Source organism: Mustela nigripes, chromosome 5 (genome assembly GCF_022355385.1).
Source record: "Mustela nigripes isolate SB6536 chromosome 5, MUSNIG.SB6536, whole genome shotgun sequence".
NCBI classification, from domain to species: Eukaryota; Metazoa; Chordata; class Mammalia; order Carnivora; family Mustelidae; genus Mustela; species Mustela nigripes.
The window spans coordinates 43,077,995-43,098,321 of record NC_081561.1 but is presented as its reverse complement, the minus strand read 5'-3'; the positions used below and the strand labels follow the sequence as shown (position 1 = coordinate 43,098,321).

At 34.1% G+C, this 20,327-nt stretch overlaps 1 protein-coding gene across 1 annotated transcript in view; it reads right to left on the bottom strand.

The window, feature by feature from the left end:
- EYS (eyes shut homolog) overlaps nt 1-20,327 on the bottom strand; it is a 1,640,601-nt gene that overhangs the window by 1,090,171 nt on the left and 530,103 nt on the right. The window contains 3 exon segments of the mRNA XM_059401541.1: nt 126-271; nt 18,667-18,774; nt 18,967-19,063. Coding sequence (XP_059257524.1) covers nt 126-271; nt 18,667-18,774; nt 18,967-19,063 — 351 coding nt within the window.

Here is a 20,327-nt window from a genome sequence, read left to right as displayed (position 1 = left end):
TCTCTTGCACTTCCTGTCCTGCTTGCATATGTCAGGTTATTTTGGGTTCTGGAGAGTAAATATAAGGTTGCCATTTATTCACAGATAGCAATATGTTAATAAAGGCAGGGCAGGTAGAGGTTTACCTGTATAACCAGGAGCACAGAGGCAGCTATATCCACCAGTTCTGCTGATACAATCTTCTCTATCCAGACAAAGTGAGATTTTGCATTTGCTTATATCCAGTTCACACAAAGGTCCATGGTACCTTGGCTCACAATTACACACAGATCTAGATTAAAGTCAGAAAATGAGAAATCATATGTTAACAAAAAGCATTTCATTATATACATCATTTATATGTATATATTAAATTTTAGCCATTTAACTTAATTTAAATAAATGGCAATATTTTCTTTTCATTTCTTTTCCTTGGAGAAAATTTAATTCATCTTGTTGGTTCACAACCTGGAAAGTTACGCAAATGAAATTTGAAACTGATCCCCATGCAAGGCAAGGAGACCCAGAAGAAAGAGGTAAGCCACTCCAAATTGGTGGGTGACAGTTTTAATAAGCAAAGTGACTTGCATTCCAGGCTTGTCTTGGGTACCCTCAAGAAATAGATTTTTGCATTCACTCCCCAAATCTTAAAAGTTTATATAAAGTCATTAATGAGGTTGTCATATGTACAGTCCAGAGGGTGTCAATAACACATTACTCTTTCAAGACTTTGCCACTGAAGTGGTTCCTAAATGGGAATAGTGGACAGAGCATACATTCCATGGACAAGGTAGAGAGTGAGGTGCCTTCTAACTGCCAGGATCCAGTTTGCAGGTCAACACAAGGTCATGTCCTCTCAATGACTTCTTTAATGACCTTCTAGATATTTTTTCCATTGAATGTTCTTTATGTGAGAATTTGTATTTGAGTAAATAATTACTTTGATAATTTCTTTGATAATACAAATAATTACTTTGATAATACTTTGATAAGTACTATCAAGCTTAATTCTGTACTATATATTTTATTATTATATAAATATAAATCTTTAACTATATCCTATGTTAAAAATCGAATATTACCCTGTCCATTGATTGAATGATGCTTCTGATATGGAATCCTTTCTGGTTAACTTAAAAAGATCATTTTAGCAGAAACAATCTCATTATTGTTTAATTATATTGACAGATGTTGGAGAAATTAGATGTAATTCAATGATTAGACATCAGGTTCAAAGTATCATGTACTTAATAGAAGCAGTGACTCCTAAGAGCCTTGCCTTTGAGAATGGATTCCAGAAATTTCAAATGAAATTCCTTTCGCTAACCAACTCTCCCCTCTTTATCTTAAGCATCAGCCTCTGATGAATCTGAGTTACCAAGTTCAGATATGTCCTCTGGACTTTAACTTGTAAATGTTTCTTGCTCCTATGTGGATTTCTTTTTATTGATTCAGATCCTGTCTCAAAGGGCTTTTGATTCTTTCCTTTATAGTCTATGCTGTAGCAACAATCTATATAACTATATGTGGCATAATCACCCTGAATTTATTTTTAGTGTATTCCTGGATATTGTGCTGAACATGTTTTTAATCTCAATATCTAGTCATTCTGTATCTATTTACCAGAAGACAGAAGACTAATTCCCCTGAGATGGAATTGTGACTAGTGTTAATTATACATATGTAAAATAACATCAGTAAAACAACTGCCAAATAATGACAAGCCAATAAATAATGCTAAGAAGAGAAAACAATAATCTTTTTCTGTATTCGTAGAAAAATACTAATTAAAACATAAAAGTAATTTCCATAGATAAAATTAAATTGAGAGAAAATGCACCTAGAAAAACAGGTTCTGGGGCGCCTGGGTGGCTCAGTGGATTAAGCTGCTGCCTTCGGCTCAGGTCATGATCTCAGGGTCCTGGGATCAAGTCCCGCATCGGGCTCTCTGCTCAGCAGGGAGCCTGCTTCCCTCTCTCTCTCTCTCTCTGGCTGCCTCTCTGTCTACTTGTGATTTCTCTCTGTCAAATAAATAAATCTTAAAAAAAAAAAAAAAAACAGGTTCTAAGTAGTTTTTGTTTTCTTTCTCCTTCTAAATAAAACTGCCTTACCAGGTTTTCTTGTAATGCTTTTGAAATAGATTTTTTTCTTCTTTTGAAGAAACCCTATTTTAACAACTTTTAAAACACAAATATGCATATATTTTAAATATATTGTCTCGAAGCAACAATTAAGACCATGAAATTTTAATATATTTTGATAAAATGGAAATTTTTTATTTAAATTCAAGGCCTTATTGCAAAAGTTTAGTGTAATTAAACTTAAATAGGTTAAGGTATTAAACAATTTTGTTCAAATTTCCTTTACTTTGATAGTGACCTAAAATTTTCCAGATAGATACTTTTCCAAAACTAACATGAGTTTAAGCAGGTGACTTCTAAAGAAAATTCAGTACATTGAAAAAAAGTAGAGGTAAAGAAGAGTAACTTTATTTTACATAAAGTGATATTGCCATAATGAAAGGGGAAGGAAAAATGCAAGGTAATCACAGGAACTTGTAGCTCTAAAATGAGGCCCTGCTTTACATTATTCTTAACACTATTCTTTTATCATGTTTTTATCTTATTTCAGATGAGAAAGAAGTTAATTAGTAGAGAAGCTTTTTTTTTTTTTTGCTTCTAGAAAGCTATTATTTTAAAATATACCATTATATTGATTAACTTATACTATAAGATTCAATATCTAAATTTTAATGGGAGTTTTAATTTAATCTTTTTTGAGAATTTTAATTTTAAAATGCACTTATAGCATTAAGATTTCATATATAAAACATATTCAGCAAGATGGTGGAGGAATAGCCAACTGAAATGACATCAGGTCTCAGGAGTTCAGCTACAGAGTTATCAAACCATTCTGAATACCTATAAACTCAACAAGAGATAGAAGAGAAGAAAATCAGCAATTCTAGGAACCGAAAAACGACCACTTTTGGGAAGATAGGATGTGTGCAGAAATAAATCCGAAAAAACAGGAAGACAGATCGTGGAGGGAGCGGCTGACTCCTGGCAAGTGGTGGAGCAGCAGAACACAAAATCAGAACTTTTAGAAGTCTGCTGCACTGAGAAACATCACTCTAGAGGCTAAAAGGAGGTGGAGCCCTCATGGAGACAGTGTGCTCTCAGGACCCAGACTCACAGAAAGACTGGGGGGGGGGGGTCTGAGTGTGGCAGAGCTGTCAGGTATCAGAGCAGGGAACCCGACTATGAAGACGGAGCTGAGGAGTGAGCTCTCCACTAAGGGGAGCTTAAAGGTTTAAGGGAACCTTAAACTGTGATCCAAGGCACAGTAAGACCACTGTTCTTCAAGCAGGGATCCCACAAGTGGCAGATTTGGAGAGACTCCCTCCTTCCTCCTCTGGGAGAAGCAGTGTGGGGGTGCGTGGCAGGAATCTGGTGGGATTGGAGACTCCAAATGGGGCTGTGCACCAGAGATATACATACTCAGTCACAGACCAGGTGAGCTCTTTCCTCTTTTAATGTTTTTTAACTAGTTTATCTTAACAATAACTTTTTAAAAAATCTTTTAAAATCTTCATTGTTATAGTCATATTTCATCCTTTCGTTATATTAAACCTGTTTTTGTGTATACATATAGGGTTTTTTTTTCTTTAAAATTTTGGGATACAATTTCTTCTAACAGATCAAAATATACCCTAAATCTAGCACATGGCTTTGTTCTAGTCTCCAGTCTGATCAGATTGTCTCTTCTGCTTTTCTTTTCTCTTTTCCAATTAACTTAACTTACCAATCCTTTTTTAGAATATTTTTTTAAATTTTCATCTTTACAGTCATATTACATCCCTTGATCATGCTTAGCCTATTCTTTAAAATTTTAGGAGGTAGTTTCTTCTAAAAGACCAGAATACACCCAAAATCAAGTGGGTGGATCCATTCTATTCACCAATCTAATATATATATATATATATATATATATATATATATATATATGTAAAATTAGATATATGTATATCATATATATATATACATATATATATTCCCCCAGTTTTGATCTCTTCTGATTTGCTTACAGTACATTTCTCTGGGGTCTTTGCCACCCTTTTAATATTTTATTCTCTTGTCCACATATTCTTATCTGGATAAAATGACAAGGTGGAAACCTCACCACAGGAAAAAAAAGCAAGAGGCAGTACCAATGGCTAGGGACCTAATCAATATGGACATTGGTAATATGTCAAGAATAGAGTTCAGAATGATGATTCTCAAGGTGCTAGTTGGGCTCAAAAAAGGCATGGAAAATATTAGAGATACTCTTCCTGGAGAAAAAAAGAACTAAAATCTAATCAAGTTGAAATAAAAACAGGTATTAATGAGGTACAATAAAAATGGAGTCTCTTGATGCTAGGATAAATGAGGCAGAAAAGAGAATTAGTGATATAGAAGACCAAATGATGGAGAATAAAGAAGCTAAGCAAAAGAGAGACAAACAACTACTGGACCACAAAGGGAGATTTTGAGAGATAAGTGAAACCATAGGACAAAACAATATTAGAATAATTGGGATTCCAGAAGAAGAAGAAAGAGAGAGAGGAGCAAAAGGTATACTGGAGCAAATTATAAAAGACATATTCCCTATTTTGGCAAAGGGAACAAGCATCAAAATCCAGGAGGCACAGAAAACCTCCCTCAAATCAATAAAAATGGGTCCATACCCCATCATCTAATAGTAAAACTTACAAGTCTTAGTTACAAAGAGAAAATCCTGAAAGCAGCTCAGGACAAGATTGGCAGCAGACCTACCCACAGAGACCTGACAGGCCAGAAAGGACTGGCATGATATATTCAGAGCACTAAACGAGAAAAATATGCAGCCAAGAAAAATATGCAGCCAAGAATATTATAAGCAGCTAGGCTGCCATTGAAAATAGAAGGGGAGATAAAATGCTTCCAGGACAAACAAAAACTAAAAGAATTTGCAAACACCAAACCAGCCCTACAGGTAATATTGAAAGGGGTGCTCTAAGCAAAGAGAGATCCTAAAAGTAGTAGACCAGAAAGGATCAGAGACAATATACAGTAACAGTTAACTTACAGGCAATACAATGGCACTAAACTCTTATCTTTCCATGGTTACCCTGAATGTAAATGGGTTAAATGCCCCAATCAAAAGACACAGGGTAGCACAATGGAAAAACAAAACAAAACAAAACAAAAACCATCGATATTCGGTCTATAAGAAACTCATTTTATACCCAAAGACACCTCCATATTCAAAGTGAGGGGGTGAAAAACAATTTACCATGCTAATGGATATCAAAAGAAAGTTGGGGTGGCAATCTTTATATCAGACAGATTAGATTTTAAGCCAAAGACAATAAGAGATGAGGAAGGACACTAAATCATACTTAAAGTGTCTGTTCAACAAGAGGATTTAATAATCATAAATATCCATGCCCCTAACACAGGAGCAGATAATTATATAAACAACAAAATCAAAGAAACACATCAACAATAAGACAATCATAGTAGGGGATTTTAACATCCCTCTCACTGAAATGCACAGATCATCCAAGCAAAAGATCAACAAGGAAATAAAGGCTTAAAATGACACATTGGACCAGATGGCCATCACAGATATATTCAGAACATTCCATCCAAAGCATATTCTTCTCTAGTGCACATGGAACATTCTCCAGAATAGACCCATCCTGGGTCACAAATCAGGTCTCAACCAGTAGCAAAAGACTGGGATCATTTCCTGCATATTCTCAGACCACAATGCTCTGAAGCTAGAACTCAATCACAAGAGGAATGTTGGAAAGAACTCAAATACATGGAAGCTAAAGTAGATCCTACTAAAGAATAAGTGGGTAAACCAAGAAATTAAAGAAGAACTGAAAAAAATAATTCATAGAAACAAATGAAAATGAAAACACAACTGTTCAAAATCTTTGGGACAAAAAAGGCAGGCCTGAGAGGAAAGTATATAGCGATACAAACCTTTCTCAACAAACAAGAAAGGTGTAAAGTACACAACCTAACCCTATACTAAAGGGGTTGGAGAAAGAACAGCAAAGAAAGCCTATACCCAGCAGGAGAAGAGAAATCAGAAAGATCAGAGCAGAAATCAATAAAATAGAAACCAAAAGAACAGTAGAAGAAATCAATGAAACTAGAAGCTGGTTCTTATAAAGAATTAAGAAGATTGCTAAACTCCTGGACAGATGTATCAAAAAGAAAAGAGAAAGGACTCAAATAAATAAGATCATGATTGAAAGAGGAGAGATCAGAACCAACACCAAAGAAGTATAAACAATTACAAGAACATATTATGAGCAACTCTACACCAGCAAATTTGGCAATCTGGAAGAAATGGATTCATTCCTAGAGACATAAAAACTACCACAACTGAACAAGGAGGAAATAGAAAACCTGAACAGACCCATAACCATTAAGGAGATTGAAGCAGTCATCAAAAATCTCCCAACAAAAGAGCCCAGGGCCAGATGGCTTCCAAAGGGAATTCTACCAAATATTTAAAGAAGAATTAATACCTATTCTCCTTAAACTATTCCAAAAAATAGAAATGGAAGGAAATCTTCCAAGCTCATTTTATGAGGCCCACATTACCTTGATCCCAAAACCAGACACAGACCCTGTCAAAAAGGAGAATTACAGACCAATATCCTTGATGAACACAGATGTGAAAATTCTCACCAAATACTAGCCAATAGGATCCAACAGTATATTAAAAGGATTACTGACCATGACCAAGTGGGATTTATTCCTGGGCTGCAAGGTTGGTTCAACATCCACACATCAATTTATGTGATATAATACATTAATAAAAGAAAGAAGAACCATATGATATTCTCAATAGATGCTGAAAAAGCATTTGACAAAGTACAGCATCGTTTCTTGATCAAAACTCTTCATGTGTAGGCATTGAGGATACATACCTCAATATCATCAAAGCCATCTATCACAAACCCACAGCTACTATCATTCTCATTGGAAAAAAACTAAGATCTTTCCTCCTAAGGTCAGGAAAACATGGCAGGGATGTGCACTATCACCACTGCTATTCAACATAGTACTAGAAATCCTAGCTTCAGCAATGACAACAAAAAGAAATAAAAGGCAACCAAATTGGCAAAGAAGAATCAAACTCTCACTCTTTGCAGATGATATGATGCTTTATGTGGAAAAACCAAAAGACTCCACTACAAAGCTGCTAGAACTTATACAGGAATTCAGTAAAGTGTCAGGATATGAAATCAATGCACCGAAGTCAGTTGCATTTCTATACAACAACAGCAAGACAGAAAATAAAGAAATTAAGAAGTCAATCCGCTCCCTGCAAAAAAAGAAGTTGATCCCATTTATAGTTGTACCCCAAACCATAAGATACCTAGGAATAAACCTAATCAAAGAGGCAAAGACTGTATACTCAGAAAACTATAAAGTACTCATGAAAGAAATTGATGAATACACAAAGAAATGGAAAAACATTCCCTGCTCATGGATTGGAAGAACAAATATTATGAAAATGTCTATGCTACCTAAAGCAATCTACACATTTAACACAATCCCTATCAAAATCCCCATCAATTTTTTTTCAAAGAAATGAAACAAATTATCCTAAAATTTATATGGAACCAGAAAAGGCCCCCAAATAACCAGAGGAATCTTGAAAAAGAAAGCCACAGTTGGTGGCATCACCAATCAATTCCAGACAAAGTTGTCTGTAAATACATTTGTAAAATTTGCGTCTTTGTCAAAGCAGGAGCGAATGTCCAGTGGAAAAAAAGACAGCCTTTTCAACAAATGGTGTTGGGAAAATTGGACAACCACATGTAGAAGAATGAAACTGGACCACTTCCTTACACCACACACAAAAATAGACTCCAAATAGATGAAAGACCTCAGTGTGATATAGGAATCCATCAAAATTCTTGAGGACAACACAGGGAGCAACCTCTTTAACTTCAGCCACAGCAACTTCTTCCTCGAAGCATCACCAATGGCAAGGAAAGCAAAGCAAAAATGAACTATTAGACTTCATCAAGATCAAAAGCTTTTACACATCAAATGAAATAGTCAACAAAACCAAAAGACACCGGACAGAATGGGAGAAGATATTTGCAAATGATGTATCAGATAAAGGGCTAGTATCCAAAATCTATAAAGATCTTAGCAAACTCAACACCCAAAGAATAAATAATCCAACCAAGACATGGGCAGAGGACATGAACAGACTTTTCTGCAAATAAGACATGCAGATGGTCAACAGACACATCAAAACGTGTTCCACATCACTCGGAATCAGAGAAATACAAATCAAAACCACAATGAGATACCACTTCACACCAGTCAGAATGGCTAAAATTAACAAGTCATGAAATGACAGATGCTAGTGAGGATATGGAGAAAGGGGAACCCTCCTCCACATGGTGGGAATGCAAGCTGGTGCAACCATTCTGGAAAACAGCATGGAGGTTTCTCAAAAAGTTGACAACAGAGCTACCCTATGAGCTGGTAATCGCACCACTGGGTATTTACCCTCAAGATACTAATGTAGTAATCCAAAGGGGTCGGTGCACCCAAATATTTATAGCAGCAATGTCCACAATAGCCAAACTATGAAAAGAACCTAGATGTCCATCTACAGATGAATGGATAAAGAAGAAGTGGTAAATATATATACAATGGAATAATATGCAGCCATCAAAGGAAATGAAATCTTGCCATTTGCAATGACATGGATGGAACTAGAGGGTATTATGCTGAGCAAAATAGGTCAATTAGAGAAAGACAATTATCATATGATCTTCCTGATATGAGGAATTTGAGATGCAGGGTGGGGGGTTAAGGGGGTAGGGAATGAAAAAATGAAACAATATGGGCTCGGGAAGGAGATAAACCATAAGAGACTCTTATTCTCCCAAAACAAACTGAGGGTTGCTGGGGGGAGAGGAGGTAGGGAGAGGGTGGTCGGGTTATGGACATTGGGTATGAGGGTATGAGATATGGTGAGTGCTGTGAAATGTGTAAGCCTGACGATTCACAGACCTGTACCCCTGGGCAAATAATACATTATATGTTAATAAAAATAATTAATAAAAAAGAAAATAAATAAATAAATTATTTTTTTTTAAAAAGGTTTCATATATATTTCTTCCAAAAGATCATTTTATAAAAGTAGAATCTAAAACACAAAAAGAAAACTACAAACTGTTGCAGGAGAAACTTCATGATTAGAACATGTTAGCCTATGTTAAAGCTATTCAAATTTTGAGAAAACTTATAATGCATTTTAAAATAATTTCTATCTCTTTCTTGTGATTCTATACTGCATTCCTGAACCACAGTTCTTTAAAGTAATGTCATTCCTTAATCTAAAAATGAACATGGATTTATATTTGTAACATGGATAAGGATTCTCACACTAAAATTTTGTGAAAAACTTAAAGTTCAATAAACCCTTTAGATAATAATTAGAAATTTCAATCAGTTGTAAGGTATTTAAAACTAACCATATGTTCTTTTGTAATTTTTTAATGGGTAAATGCATAATTATGTATACAAACATACATAAGGTAAAGTAAATACATTTGTAAAATTTGCGTCTGGAAAACCCACCAAATTTAATATTAATCTAAGAGAATATATTTTTTTAAAGATTTTATTTATTTAGTTGACACAGAGATCACAAGTAGGCAGAGAAGCAGGTAGAGAGAGAGGAAGAAGCAGGCTCCCTGCTGATCAGAAAGCCTGATGCGGGGCTCGATCCCAGGACCCTGAGATCATGACCTGAGCCAAAGGCAGAGGCTTAACCCACTGAGCAACCCAGGTGCCCCAATCTAAGAGAATATTGAACATGCGATGGTATGTATAGTTCATTTATTCTCTGTTTTAACTTAGCATCTTTAAGATGGTTTAAGGTACTATATATTCTGTGTATCTCAAGCAAAAGAAGAAGAAAAAGTAAACCAACTTTTTTCTACCCCAAATACTTGCTTCATAGAAGAGTGATTATCTTTAACATAGTCTTTATATGTCATTATTATAATTTTACTACACATGGCTGTTGAAACAGTGGGGTTATGTAAAAGTGTTCAGTAGAATATAAGTCGCTTGGACTAATAAATGGTTTCTAGGCAAGCAATTTACAGAAGAATGTACAGATTTTTGTCTCTTCATTAAATATACTTTAGCCACTAATTTTCAACTTTTAACAGTAAAGAGCTGCTAAACTCATGAACATCACATACCAATTGGTCCTAATATTCTTGTTGATTATGATCTGTGTGTGATAATCACATCAGTCATTTGGAAATTTTTCTTTTTCTATATTCTTTGAATGAATCAGACACTGCTATTGTAATTGTTCTGGTGAATTCTTTCCTTAGCTGTAAAATTTTCATAGTTCAATATTAATGTCAGTGATCTAATAAAGACATTAGTTCTATTGATAACATATGCTATCAAATGTCAGAAAATGTCAATTGTAGTGTCCAGTTTCACAATAGTTTGTAGTTCAACTGGGGCTCTCATATCTCAAGAATTCATCTTTAAATACTATAATTAGGATTTAGTATTGATTATTTCAGGCCTCATTTTCAATAACCAAAGGAGAGAATAGAACAGATTAAAAATATAGATGTAATAATAAGTACATTAAATAATAATTACAATTTTTAATATTTTCTTGTGTGTCTATAATTTGTACTAAACATACAATTGGTTTTAAATAAGTTGTTAGATTACTTCAAAATTTTTAATTATAAGTTAATATCAATATGCTAAAAACACACTGAAAATGCTTTATATCAAAAAACATATTCTTGGAAAACAGATGGGATATGAAAATGTGATTACTTATTTTTTAGCTGTTGATTTTTTTTTTGTCTTTGGAAGATTTTAATGCACTGAAATGGTTTTTATTATAACATTTTAAACAAGTAATTTTCTGAGAACAGAATAATCAACACCCATATTTAACACATATCAATGTTTTTCTATTTTGCTGAATAGTTTTAAGGAAAATGTGTAAAACATATTTGAAAACCCTTTGCATACATCAAGATTCATTTTTCATTCCTTTACAGTGAGAGGAAATCACCATCCTTAGATTGATGTGCATTCTTCCAAATATGTGTTATAATTTCATTAAATATATATTAGTGTCTCCAAAATGAAATAATTGTGTATAAATCTAATAATATATGTACATGATTCATATGAGGAAAACTATACAACTCTGATGAATGAAACCAAAGAAAAATTAAATAGATATTTCATGTTCATGGATAGGAAAACTAAATTGTCAAGATGTTAGTTCTGCCCAATGTAATCTCTAGATTCAATGAAATCCCAATCAAAATCCTAGCAAGTTATTCTGTGCATATTAATAAAACAATTCTAAAGATTATAGGGCAAATCAAAAGATTTGGAGAACAAATCTGAAGGACTGACACTACCTGACTTTAATACTTATTATAAATCTATAGTAATCAAGATAGTGTGGTTTTGTCAAATGAATAAACAAATAGATCAATGGAACAGAACATGGAGGTCAGAAATATACCCACATAAATACTGTCAATTGATCTTTGACAAATACACAAAGGCAATTCAGTGGAAAAATGTTTTTCAACATATGGTATTGGAACAACTGGACATCCACATTGAAAATTTAAAAAAAAATCTAGATACACACCTTAAACTCTTTGTTAAATTACCTCAAAATGGATAAAATACTCAATAAAAAATGTAAAATTATAAGAACTCCCTTAAGAAAGGAGAAAATCTTGATGATGTTGGGTCTGGTGTCTTTTTAGAGATGACACCAGGATATGATCCATGAAAGAAAGAATTGTTAATATGGGCTTAATTCAAAATTCTGTTCCGTGAATGCCAAGAAAAGTCACAGGCTGGAAGAAGATATTTGCAAAAGACACATCAAACAAAGGATTATTGTCCAAAATAGACAAATACTAAAAATTCAACAATAAGAAAATAAACAATCCAGTTTAAAAAATAGGCTCATGATCTTCTTATTGTAAAATGATTTTATTTATTATTTGACAGAGAGAGAGAGAGCACAGGCAAGGGAAGTGGCAGAGGGAGAGGGAGAAGCAGGACCCCTGCTGAAGAAGGAGCCCGATGTGGGGCTTGATCCCAGGGTTCTGGGATCATGATCTGAGCCGATGGCAGTTGGTTAACTGACTGAGCCACCCAGGCAAAAATGGGCCCATGATCTTAATGATACCTCACCGAAGAAGTCCTATTGATGTTAAATAAGCATACAAAAAGATGTTCCACATAATATGTCATGAGGCAAATGCAAATCAAAACAATGAGATACCACTACACACCTTTTAGAATGGCCCAAATCCAGAACACTGACAGCACAAAATGCTCATAAGAATGTGAAGCAACAGAAGCTGTTTTTTTTTTTTTTTAATATTTTATTTATTTATTTGACAGAGAGAGAGAGATCACAAATAGGCAGAGAGGCAGGCAGAGAGAGAGTGGGAAAGCAGGCTTCCTGCTGAGCAGAGAGCCCCATGCGGGCTTGATCCCAGGACCCCAAGATCATGACCCGAAACAAAGGCAGAGGGTCAACACACTGAACCACCCAGGCGCTCCCCCCTTTTTAAATATTTATTTGAGAGAAAGAGTGAGCAAGAGAGAGCACAAGCCATGGGGAGAGGCAGAAGGAGAAGCAGACTTCCCCCACTATCAACATTCCCCACCAGCAGTACACTGTTTTACAATTGATGAACATACAGTGACATATGAAATATCATTCAAAGTCTATAGTTTAGACTAGGGTTCATTCTTAGTGTACCTTCTATGAGTTTTGACAATGTATAATGGCACATATCCATTATCATAATATTATATATAATAGCTTCACTGCCCTAAATATCCTTGAGATCCACCTAATTATCCTCCGTATTCTCTAATTCCTGGAAACCATGATCTCTTAAATGTTCTGCCTTTTCTAAATTGTTATGTAGTTGGAATCATATTGTATGTAAGCTTTTATAGATAAACTTCTTTCACTAGGTAATATGCATTTAAGTTTCCTCCATGTGTCTTCATGGCCCGATAGCTCTTTTTTTTTTTTTTTTTAAAGTGCTGAATAATATTCCATTGTCTGAACATACAACAACTTATTTATTCATTCATTTACTGATGGCCATCCTGGTTGCTTCCAAGTGTTAGCAATTACGAATAAGGCTGCTATAAACATCTGGTTATTGGTTTTTTGAGTGGACATAAGTTTTAACTCATTTGGATAAATATCAAGTAGTGTGATTTGTGGATTATATTGTAAATTTTGCAAAAATCTACCAAATTCCCAAGTAGCTGCCATTTCTTTATTATCCACAGGGAAATCACCTTAGGGGTCCAAATATTTCCTGCTTATTATATAATCGTCTTCAAATGATGTCTTTGAATAGTCACCTCCGTTTCCTTTCTTACATTTCAAATTTTTCAGGAAGGCCTCTGAAAAAAGATGATGGCACCAGGTGGATTCAACACTAATCTGGTAGTTAAAAGTCATATCCAGAAACCTCCATCATCTGTTTCTTTTCAGGAAGAGGCTGGTTCAGTTATGGTTCAGTAAGTATATAGTATTGTTTTCCTATACATGAGCCAAGCTTGAGGATTAATATTGACAAAAACTCTTCAGCAATCTGCATGTTGGTTGCCAGATTGTTCACCATTAGTATTTGGTTATTTTCCTTCAAGCTTTTTTTTAGGATATTCTCAGTTTGAGAAAGAGTTTGATGTCATCAGCTAGATTGAAGAGTCAAAATCAACTTTATAATCAATTCAGTTTTCTGTAAATAAACTCATAGTTCTTTGACCATAAGAGTTATCTTTTAAGCAGAGGGCATTTTTAGCTGACTTCCTCCTTTAACTCTTTGAGATCTCATACTGGAACTTAGAAAACTGGTCTTTAGAAGCCATATGATTAAGTGATGTGAAATACCTTCATTTATATTTGTAAAATCCTTTTGCTTCTACTATTCATTTTATTCTCGTCTCTGACTTAGCTAGCTCCTAAGTCTCATGCAGGGCAAATTAGTAATGCCAGGCAGTTAATGCCCCATGCTTCAGTCTACAAGTTCTTTGTGAGCTTATTTTCAAGTCACTAATCCTATCTTCTGTTAGTTGATAGCATTTTTTATCTTAATTCTTTACCACTCTTCTTCCTAGCCACAGCTTCATCATGGGAATAGTGTTTGCCCCACACTTTCAGGCATGGCTACAGTTATTTTTTTGCATGTGATCTATAGGTAAGGATGAGAGGCACTATCTCAGAGTCTAGGGCTTAACAGAGTTTGCCTGTTTTTTTGCTTGTCTTCTTGAACTTCTGCAACTCTGTGAAAACATGCTAATCCAATAAAATGAAAGACACTTGGAGCACAGCCATTTCAGCTGACTTCTTCTTCCTCAGCTATGTCCTTGAGAAACTTAGATGAACCCCATCTATATTAGAGCCAAATACAATAAACCACAGATGTGAAAATATTAATAAGTAATAATTATTTTTAAACACCAAGTTTTCAGTTTCTGCTGAGCAATAACAGCAAACCAGTATAGCCCATATAGTAACTCTGAAGGAGTTCATAACCCCTATAGACAAAGGATAGATATAGCAAAAGAACTTAAATCTCTGAATTCATTTTAATCTCCATTAGTGATAGAGGCTAAACGTCTCCTGTTTAATCTCCATTAGTGATAGAGGCTAAACGTCACACAAACCTTCCTCTAAATGCTGGTGAAGGAATTCATTTATAAAATATTGCATTTTCTCTAGCCCACTTCTCAGTATTTCTCTTTGGTTCCAGTGGACAAAAGGGGTTAGATTCCAATGTTGCTGACGAGAGATGGAAACACTTAACTGGGAACATCTAGCCTATAACCTAGAAGAGCTGCATAACTCCAAAAATCTGTATGTCACAAAGTTGGGGAGCATGTGTGGGACTGACCCTAAGGTAGTCAGACCAAAGGAGAATAAATATAAAACTTAAATGAGTTAAACTTATTGACATGGATGAGAGAGAAGTTTCAATGTGCTACTATTAGCATCTGGGAATGGTGTTAAATTGGCTAATCAAACACAGGACTTACTTCTAGCTTAGATTGGTGAGGCAGAAGTGCCAGAGTGTTCTTGGTATATATTATAAGGAGCTGCTCATAGGCTTATTGTTATGGAAATGTTTGAATGGATCTATCATGAGTAAGCTGTTCAGTTAGCCTTCCAATTTTTATCTCAAGAGAGTACAGGAGGGTATTTCTATCTCCTAGGAAGAAATTCCATTCACCCAGGAGGAATTCCATTCACCAAAATCAAGAACAGGTTCATGAGGGGGGCATTAGTGTCTTGATGAACTCTAGGGTGATTATCCTTTATAGGCTGGGGATAATGTGAGATGGTACAGTAAAATTGGGTTCCCTGATATAAATTAGAATAATGGGATCCAAGAATGGATAAAAACTGTTGATTATGTATGACTGTCAGATTAAAAGATGAGCAAATATCCCCATAAGTCAGAGAAACAGATGGTCATTGGTGGATTGATTCAGACATCCTTGACAATGGCAATGGCAATGACAGTGACAAGTTTCTACAAAATAAAATCTATGTGCAATCTGCTATGGTACTATTCACATGTACAGAATTAAGTATGCAGGTCTGAAGGATAGTATAATTCTATATATGTGAATATATAGAATTAAGTACACTATTTAATTTGCTTTGTAGGGATTCCTAGCCTCTTACAAAATTTCAGACCTATGCTTTGTCATGGACTCAGTTCTTCAACTGAAGAATAGTAGGTCCTTTTGAAGAAGGATCTTGACATATAGTCACAGGCTTTCCATGTATTTTCCTGAAGCTTTTGCAGAGGGTTCTGAGACCATTTACCACTATGATTGTTCACTGATTAAAGAATGATATTCAGGCCTTTTAGGAGTTTTTAGATAATGGCCCTGAACTTATGCTTATCTTTGAAATACCACTTTCCATCAGTAGGAGTGCACAATTATTTAGGTCTGGTAGATGGATCATAAATCTATCTTTTATTGTTTTTTGTTTTGTTTTCCTTCACAGTCCTTGAATATATAGTGTAGTCAATATACTTAGTAACAGAATCTCCACATGGGAATAAGAGCTATTATGCAGAATACCAACTAGGAGATCTTGAAATGTCCCTTTAGACTTATCAAGATTTTAAATTGAAAGCAATTCTGTATCCGTATGGGACTTCTAGTGATTAGTGTCCCCTTCAAAGGCTTTGGAGTTCCAGGGGTGGTTATTCAAAGCATGTCTCCATTTACTTCACTAGATTGGACAGTACAAAAGCCAGGTGGCCACAGAAAATAATAGAAATAATAGAAGATTATAGGAAACCTAAGCAGGTTGTGATATAAATTGTGAGAGGAATTCTAGATGTTAGATCTCTATTAAGATAATCAAATATATCCCTTGGTGTCTGGAGAGAAATGGTGACCTGGCAAATGAGTCTTATTCATCCTAATCAATGTGTATCCAGTTGAATTTGTCCAACTGTTATTTTTTGAAAGATATTTTAAAAGATCTGATGAAGATATATCAATTATCTTCAAATTGATCTACAAATTCAATAAAATTCCAATAAAAATTCTACCAATCTTTCTTTCTTTGTTTAGATGTAAGGATTTATACAATACATGTTGATTGTAACAGAACAATCAACATGTATTGTATAAATCCTTAGCTTTCTAAAGGAGATAAAAATATGAGATTTCTTGCCTTACCAGTATTGAGATATTTCAAAGGTAAGTAATTAAGATTTATGGTAATGACACACTAACAGCTAATTGAACTAAGGAAACAGAATAGAGGCAAAGAAATAGACATATTTGTATATGGGGACTTGTTCTGCAATCAAGAAAGCAATGCAGATCAGGCCAAGCAGTAAGTAACAGATGAAGTTATTCAATACATATACCAGGCACAATTAGTTAATCATATGCAAAAATGAACTTAAAATTCCTACATAGACACACACACACACGCACACATGCATGCAAAATTTCCAGATAAATTAATTTAAATAGAAAGGGTGAAACTTTAAATATTTCAAAAGGAAATATAATCAAGATTCTTTTTTCCTAGAATAAACTTTTTAAAAAATATTGAACCACTCCTGAATCCCTGGAATAAATCCTACTTGATTATGGTGAATGAATGATTCTTTTTAAAGTATTACTGGATTGAGTTGCTAATTTTAATGTATTATTGAATTGAGTTGCTGTTGAGGATTTTTGTAACTCTGTTCATTGGAGACATTGACCTGTAGTTTTCTTTTCTGTGTGTTGTCTTTATCTGTTTTTGTTATCAGGGTAATGCTGGCTTCATAGAATGCATTTGGAAGTTTTCTTTCCTCTTCTATTTTTTGGAAAAGTTTGACAAGAATAGCTATTGGTTCTTCTTTAAGTAGAGTAAACATTTTTAAATGAGATAAAAAGGCAAACCATAAGCAAACTGATTAATTTGATTACATTAAAATTAAAGCTTAGCACTCAAAACATCATAGAGAAGGTAAAATGTCAATCTACAATCAACAGAAATATTTTCAGTAATTACAACTAATAAAAGTAGTAATAACCAAAATATATAAAGATTCTTACAAATCAATAAGAAGAAAACATAAATGGGAAGATGCCATAAATAGGCATTTCTGGAAAGGAAAAATTAAACTTCTTAAAATGGATGAAGGAATGCTTAAACTCATAAATTATGATGGGAACTCAGGAAAAAAAAAACAAAGATATATAATTTTACACACAGCAGATAAGCCCAAATGGAATATCTAAGAATATAAATAGGGACACTTACTCAATTTCATTAAGAGTGTGAATATTCCATTTTCAAAGTAAAATGGATAAAAATGATATAATACATGTGAAAACATCTACCCAATGATCCAACTATTCCATTTCTAGGTATGAAATCTAAAGTAACACTAGCACTTGTGTACTTGGGGAAATATTTGAAAACCTTAAGAGTATTATTATCACTAAGAAAGAAGAGTCAACCCAGATATCTATGGCCAGAAGACTGATAAAGAAATGTTGACACATATTTAAATGGAATATTGTACAACATTTAAAAATGAGCAACAGATGCAGAAATGTCATATTCAACATAATGGATTATTTCTGAAGACTATACACAATATTATTTCAGGTATATTAAATGCTAACTAAGTGTTTTGTTGAGGTGAGCATACAAATCGTTAATACTATATATTAAAGGCAACAGATGGGTCAAATAGGTGATGGGGATGAAGGAGGGCACTTGTGAGGAATACCAGGTGTTGTATGGAAGGGTTGTATCAATATATTATATGCCTGAAACTAATATTACACTGCACTAACTGAAATTTAAATTAAAACTTAAACATAAAATCTTTGTTCAACAACAAAAAAATTCAGGATATTCAATATGGTTGGGGGAAAAAGTAGAGGAGTACTTGGGGATAAGCACAAGGATATTGGGAAGGTTCTGCTCCAGTTGAATGACAGGCAAATATATGTTCATTTTATTTTTTAAATATCATATACAAAATAATTGATTAAGTAAAATATAGCTTCTCACCTGTTTGCCAGATCCACACAGGTCCCATTATTTTTGCAAGGTCTAGAAAAACACTCATTTGTTTCAAGTTCACATAGAGGTCCAGAAAACCCAGGTCTGCAAACACATCTTTTAAACAAGAAATTTAATACCTCCATTAGTATAAACACATAAAGTCAAAGCTTCAAATAATTGTAGCATGGCAAATTTTTAATAACCAGAAATGTTGCTCAATTTGTCAACTGAAATTATAAACATGGATGTGTTTAGATACATCTAGATGCATAAACTTGTATCTCATTATTTTTTGGTTTTCTCTACCTGAAATTGTTGACCCCATCTTCACAGTCACCATAATTCTGACAGGGAAGGGAGAAGCACTCATCCACATTAATTTCACAATGTTCACCCTCAAATCCTGCAAGGAGAGATGAAATGGATATAGATGAGCAATCTGTACTTTAGAGTGTGAAAATCAGTCAGTGCTAAAGAGTCTGCAGAAAATGCTCTTAGTGGAAGCTTAGAAAAAAATAGATATTACATAAAGAAAGAAAATACCTCATCTCTGGCTTCTCATCTTTAATTCACATAACATAAATAAAGTTATGCTAGTTTCTAATAAACAAGTTCAAAGGAAAGAATTAAGGGAGGAATACTTTACTGAATCCTTTAGGAAAATAGGGTGTTGCAAATGTTGCTATTATTTTAAGGTACTTAAATGTTTGAACAAGAAGATATGAAACAATCTGGAAAGCAAATGAATTAATGTGATGGCCAATCTTAAAGTAAAATTGAGCTTCAGCAATCAAATTTATTCAAGACAGTTAGCAGATGAGGCAAATTATTTAATTACTTTCCATATCCAAGTGATTCAAAGAAAACAAATTATTTTGATTCAGAGCTACATAATCACTCGTCCATTTAAACACATGCCAGTTATATTTTTTTAAAAAAATAACAAAGAACATGAAAAAAATTATACAGACTTGTAAGAGGCAGTTGTAATTATTTAAACACATTTGTGTCAGAAAAAATCAGCATATCACTTTTTAAATACATTAAAGTGATGCCTGCATGGCTTGGTCAGTTAAGCATCTGCCTTTGTCTCAGGTCATTATCCTAGGGTCCTGGGATCGAGTCCCACATTAGGCTCTTTGCTCAGCAGAGAGCCTGCTTCTCCCTCTGCCTGCCTCTATCTCTCTCTGACAAATAAATAGATAAAATACAGTAAAATAAATAAAATACAGTAAATATTTTATTTATAATTTAAACAATTACTTCCCTGATTATATATAACTATATAAAACAAAATATATTCTGTTATACTAATATTTTCTTGCTAATATTTTTTTCAATACTAGTTAGAAAATATGTGAAAAAAGAGGGTTTTCCTTTCTCTTACTTTTTCAGTGCTATAACTAAGTACCAAATAATTGCAGTGATATTATAAATGACAATATCTACTCAGATTTTTTAGTCAGAAGAACAGAAGGTCATTCAAATTGTTCTACAAAACCTGCATTTATTATTGCATACACATAGGCTAGGTTCTGAAAGAGCGGGTTACACAGAAATGGCCATCTTCCTTCCCTAACACCACCTCATGATGTCTCTCCTTTCAATCTTCAAATATCTCTTCATGTTGAAAGCTTCAAGTCACTTGGAATATTGGCATGCAGATG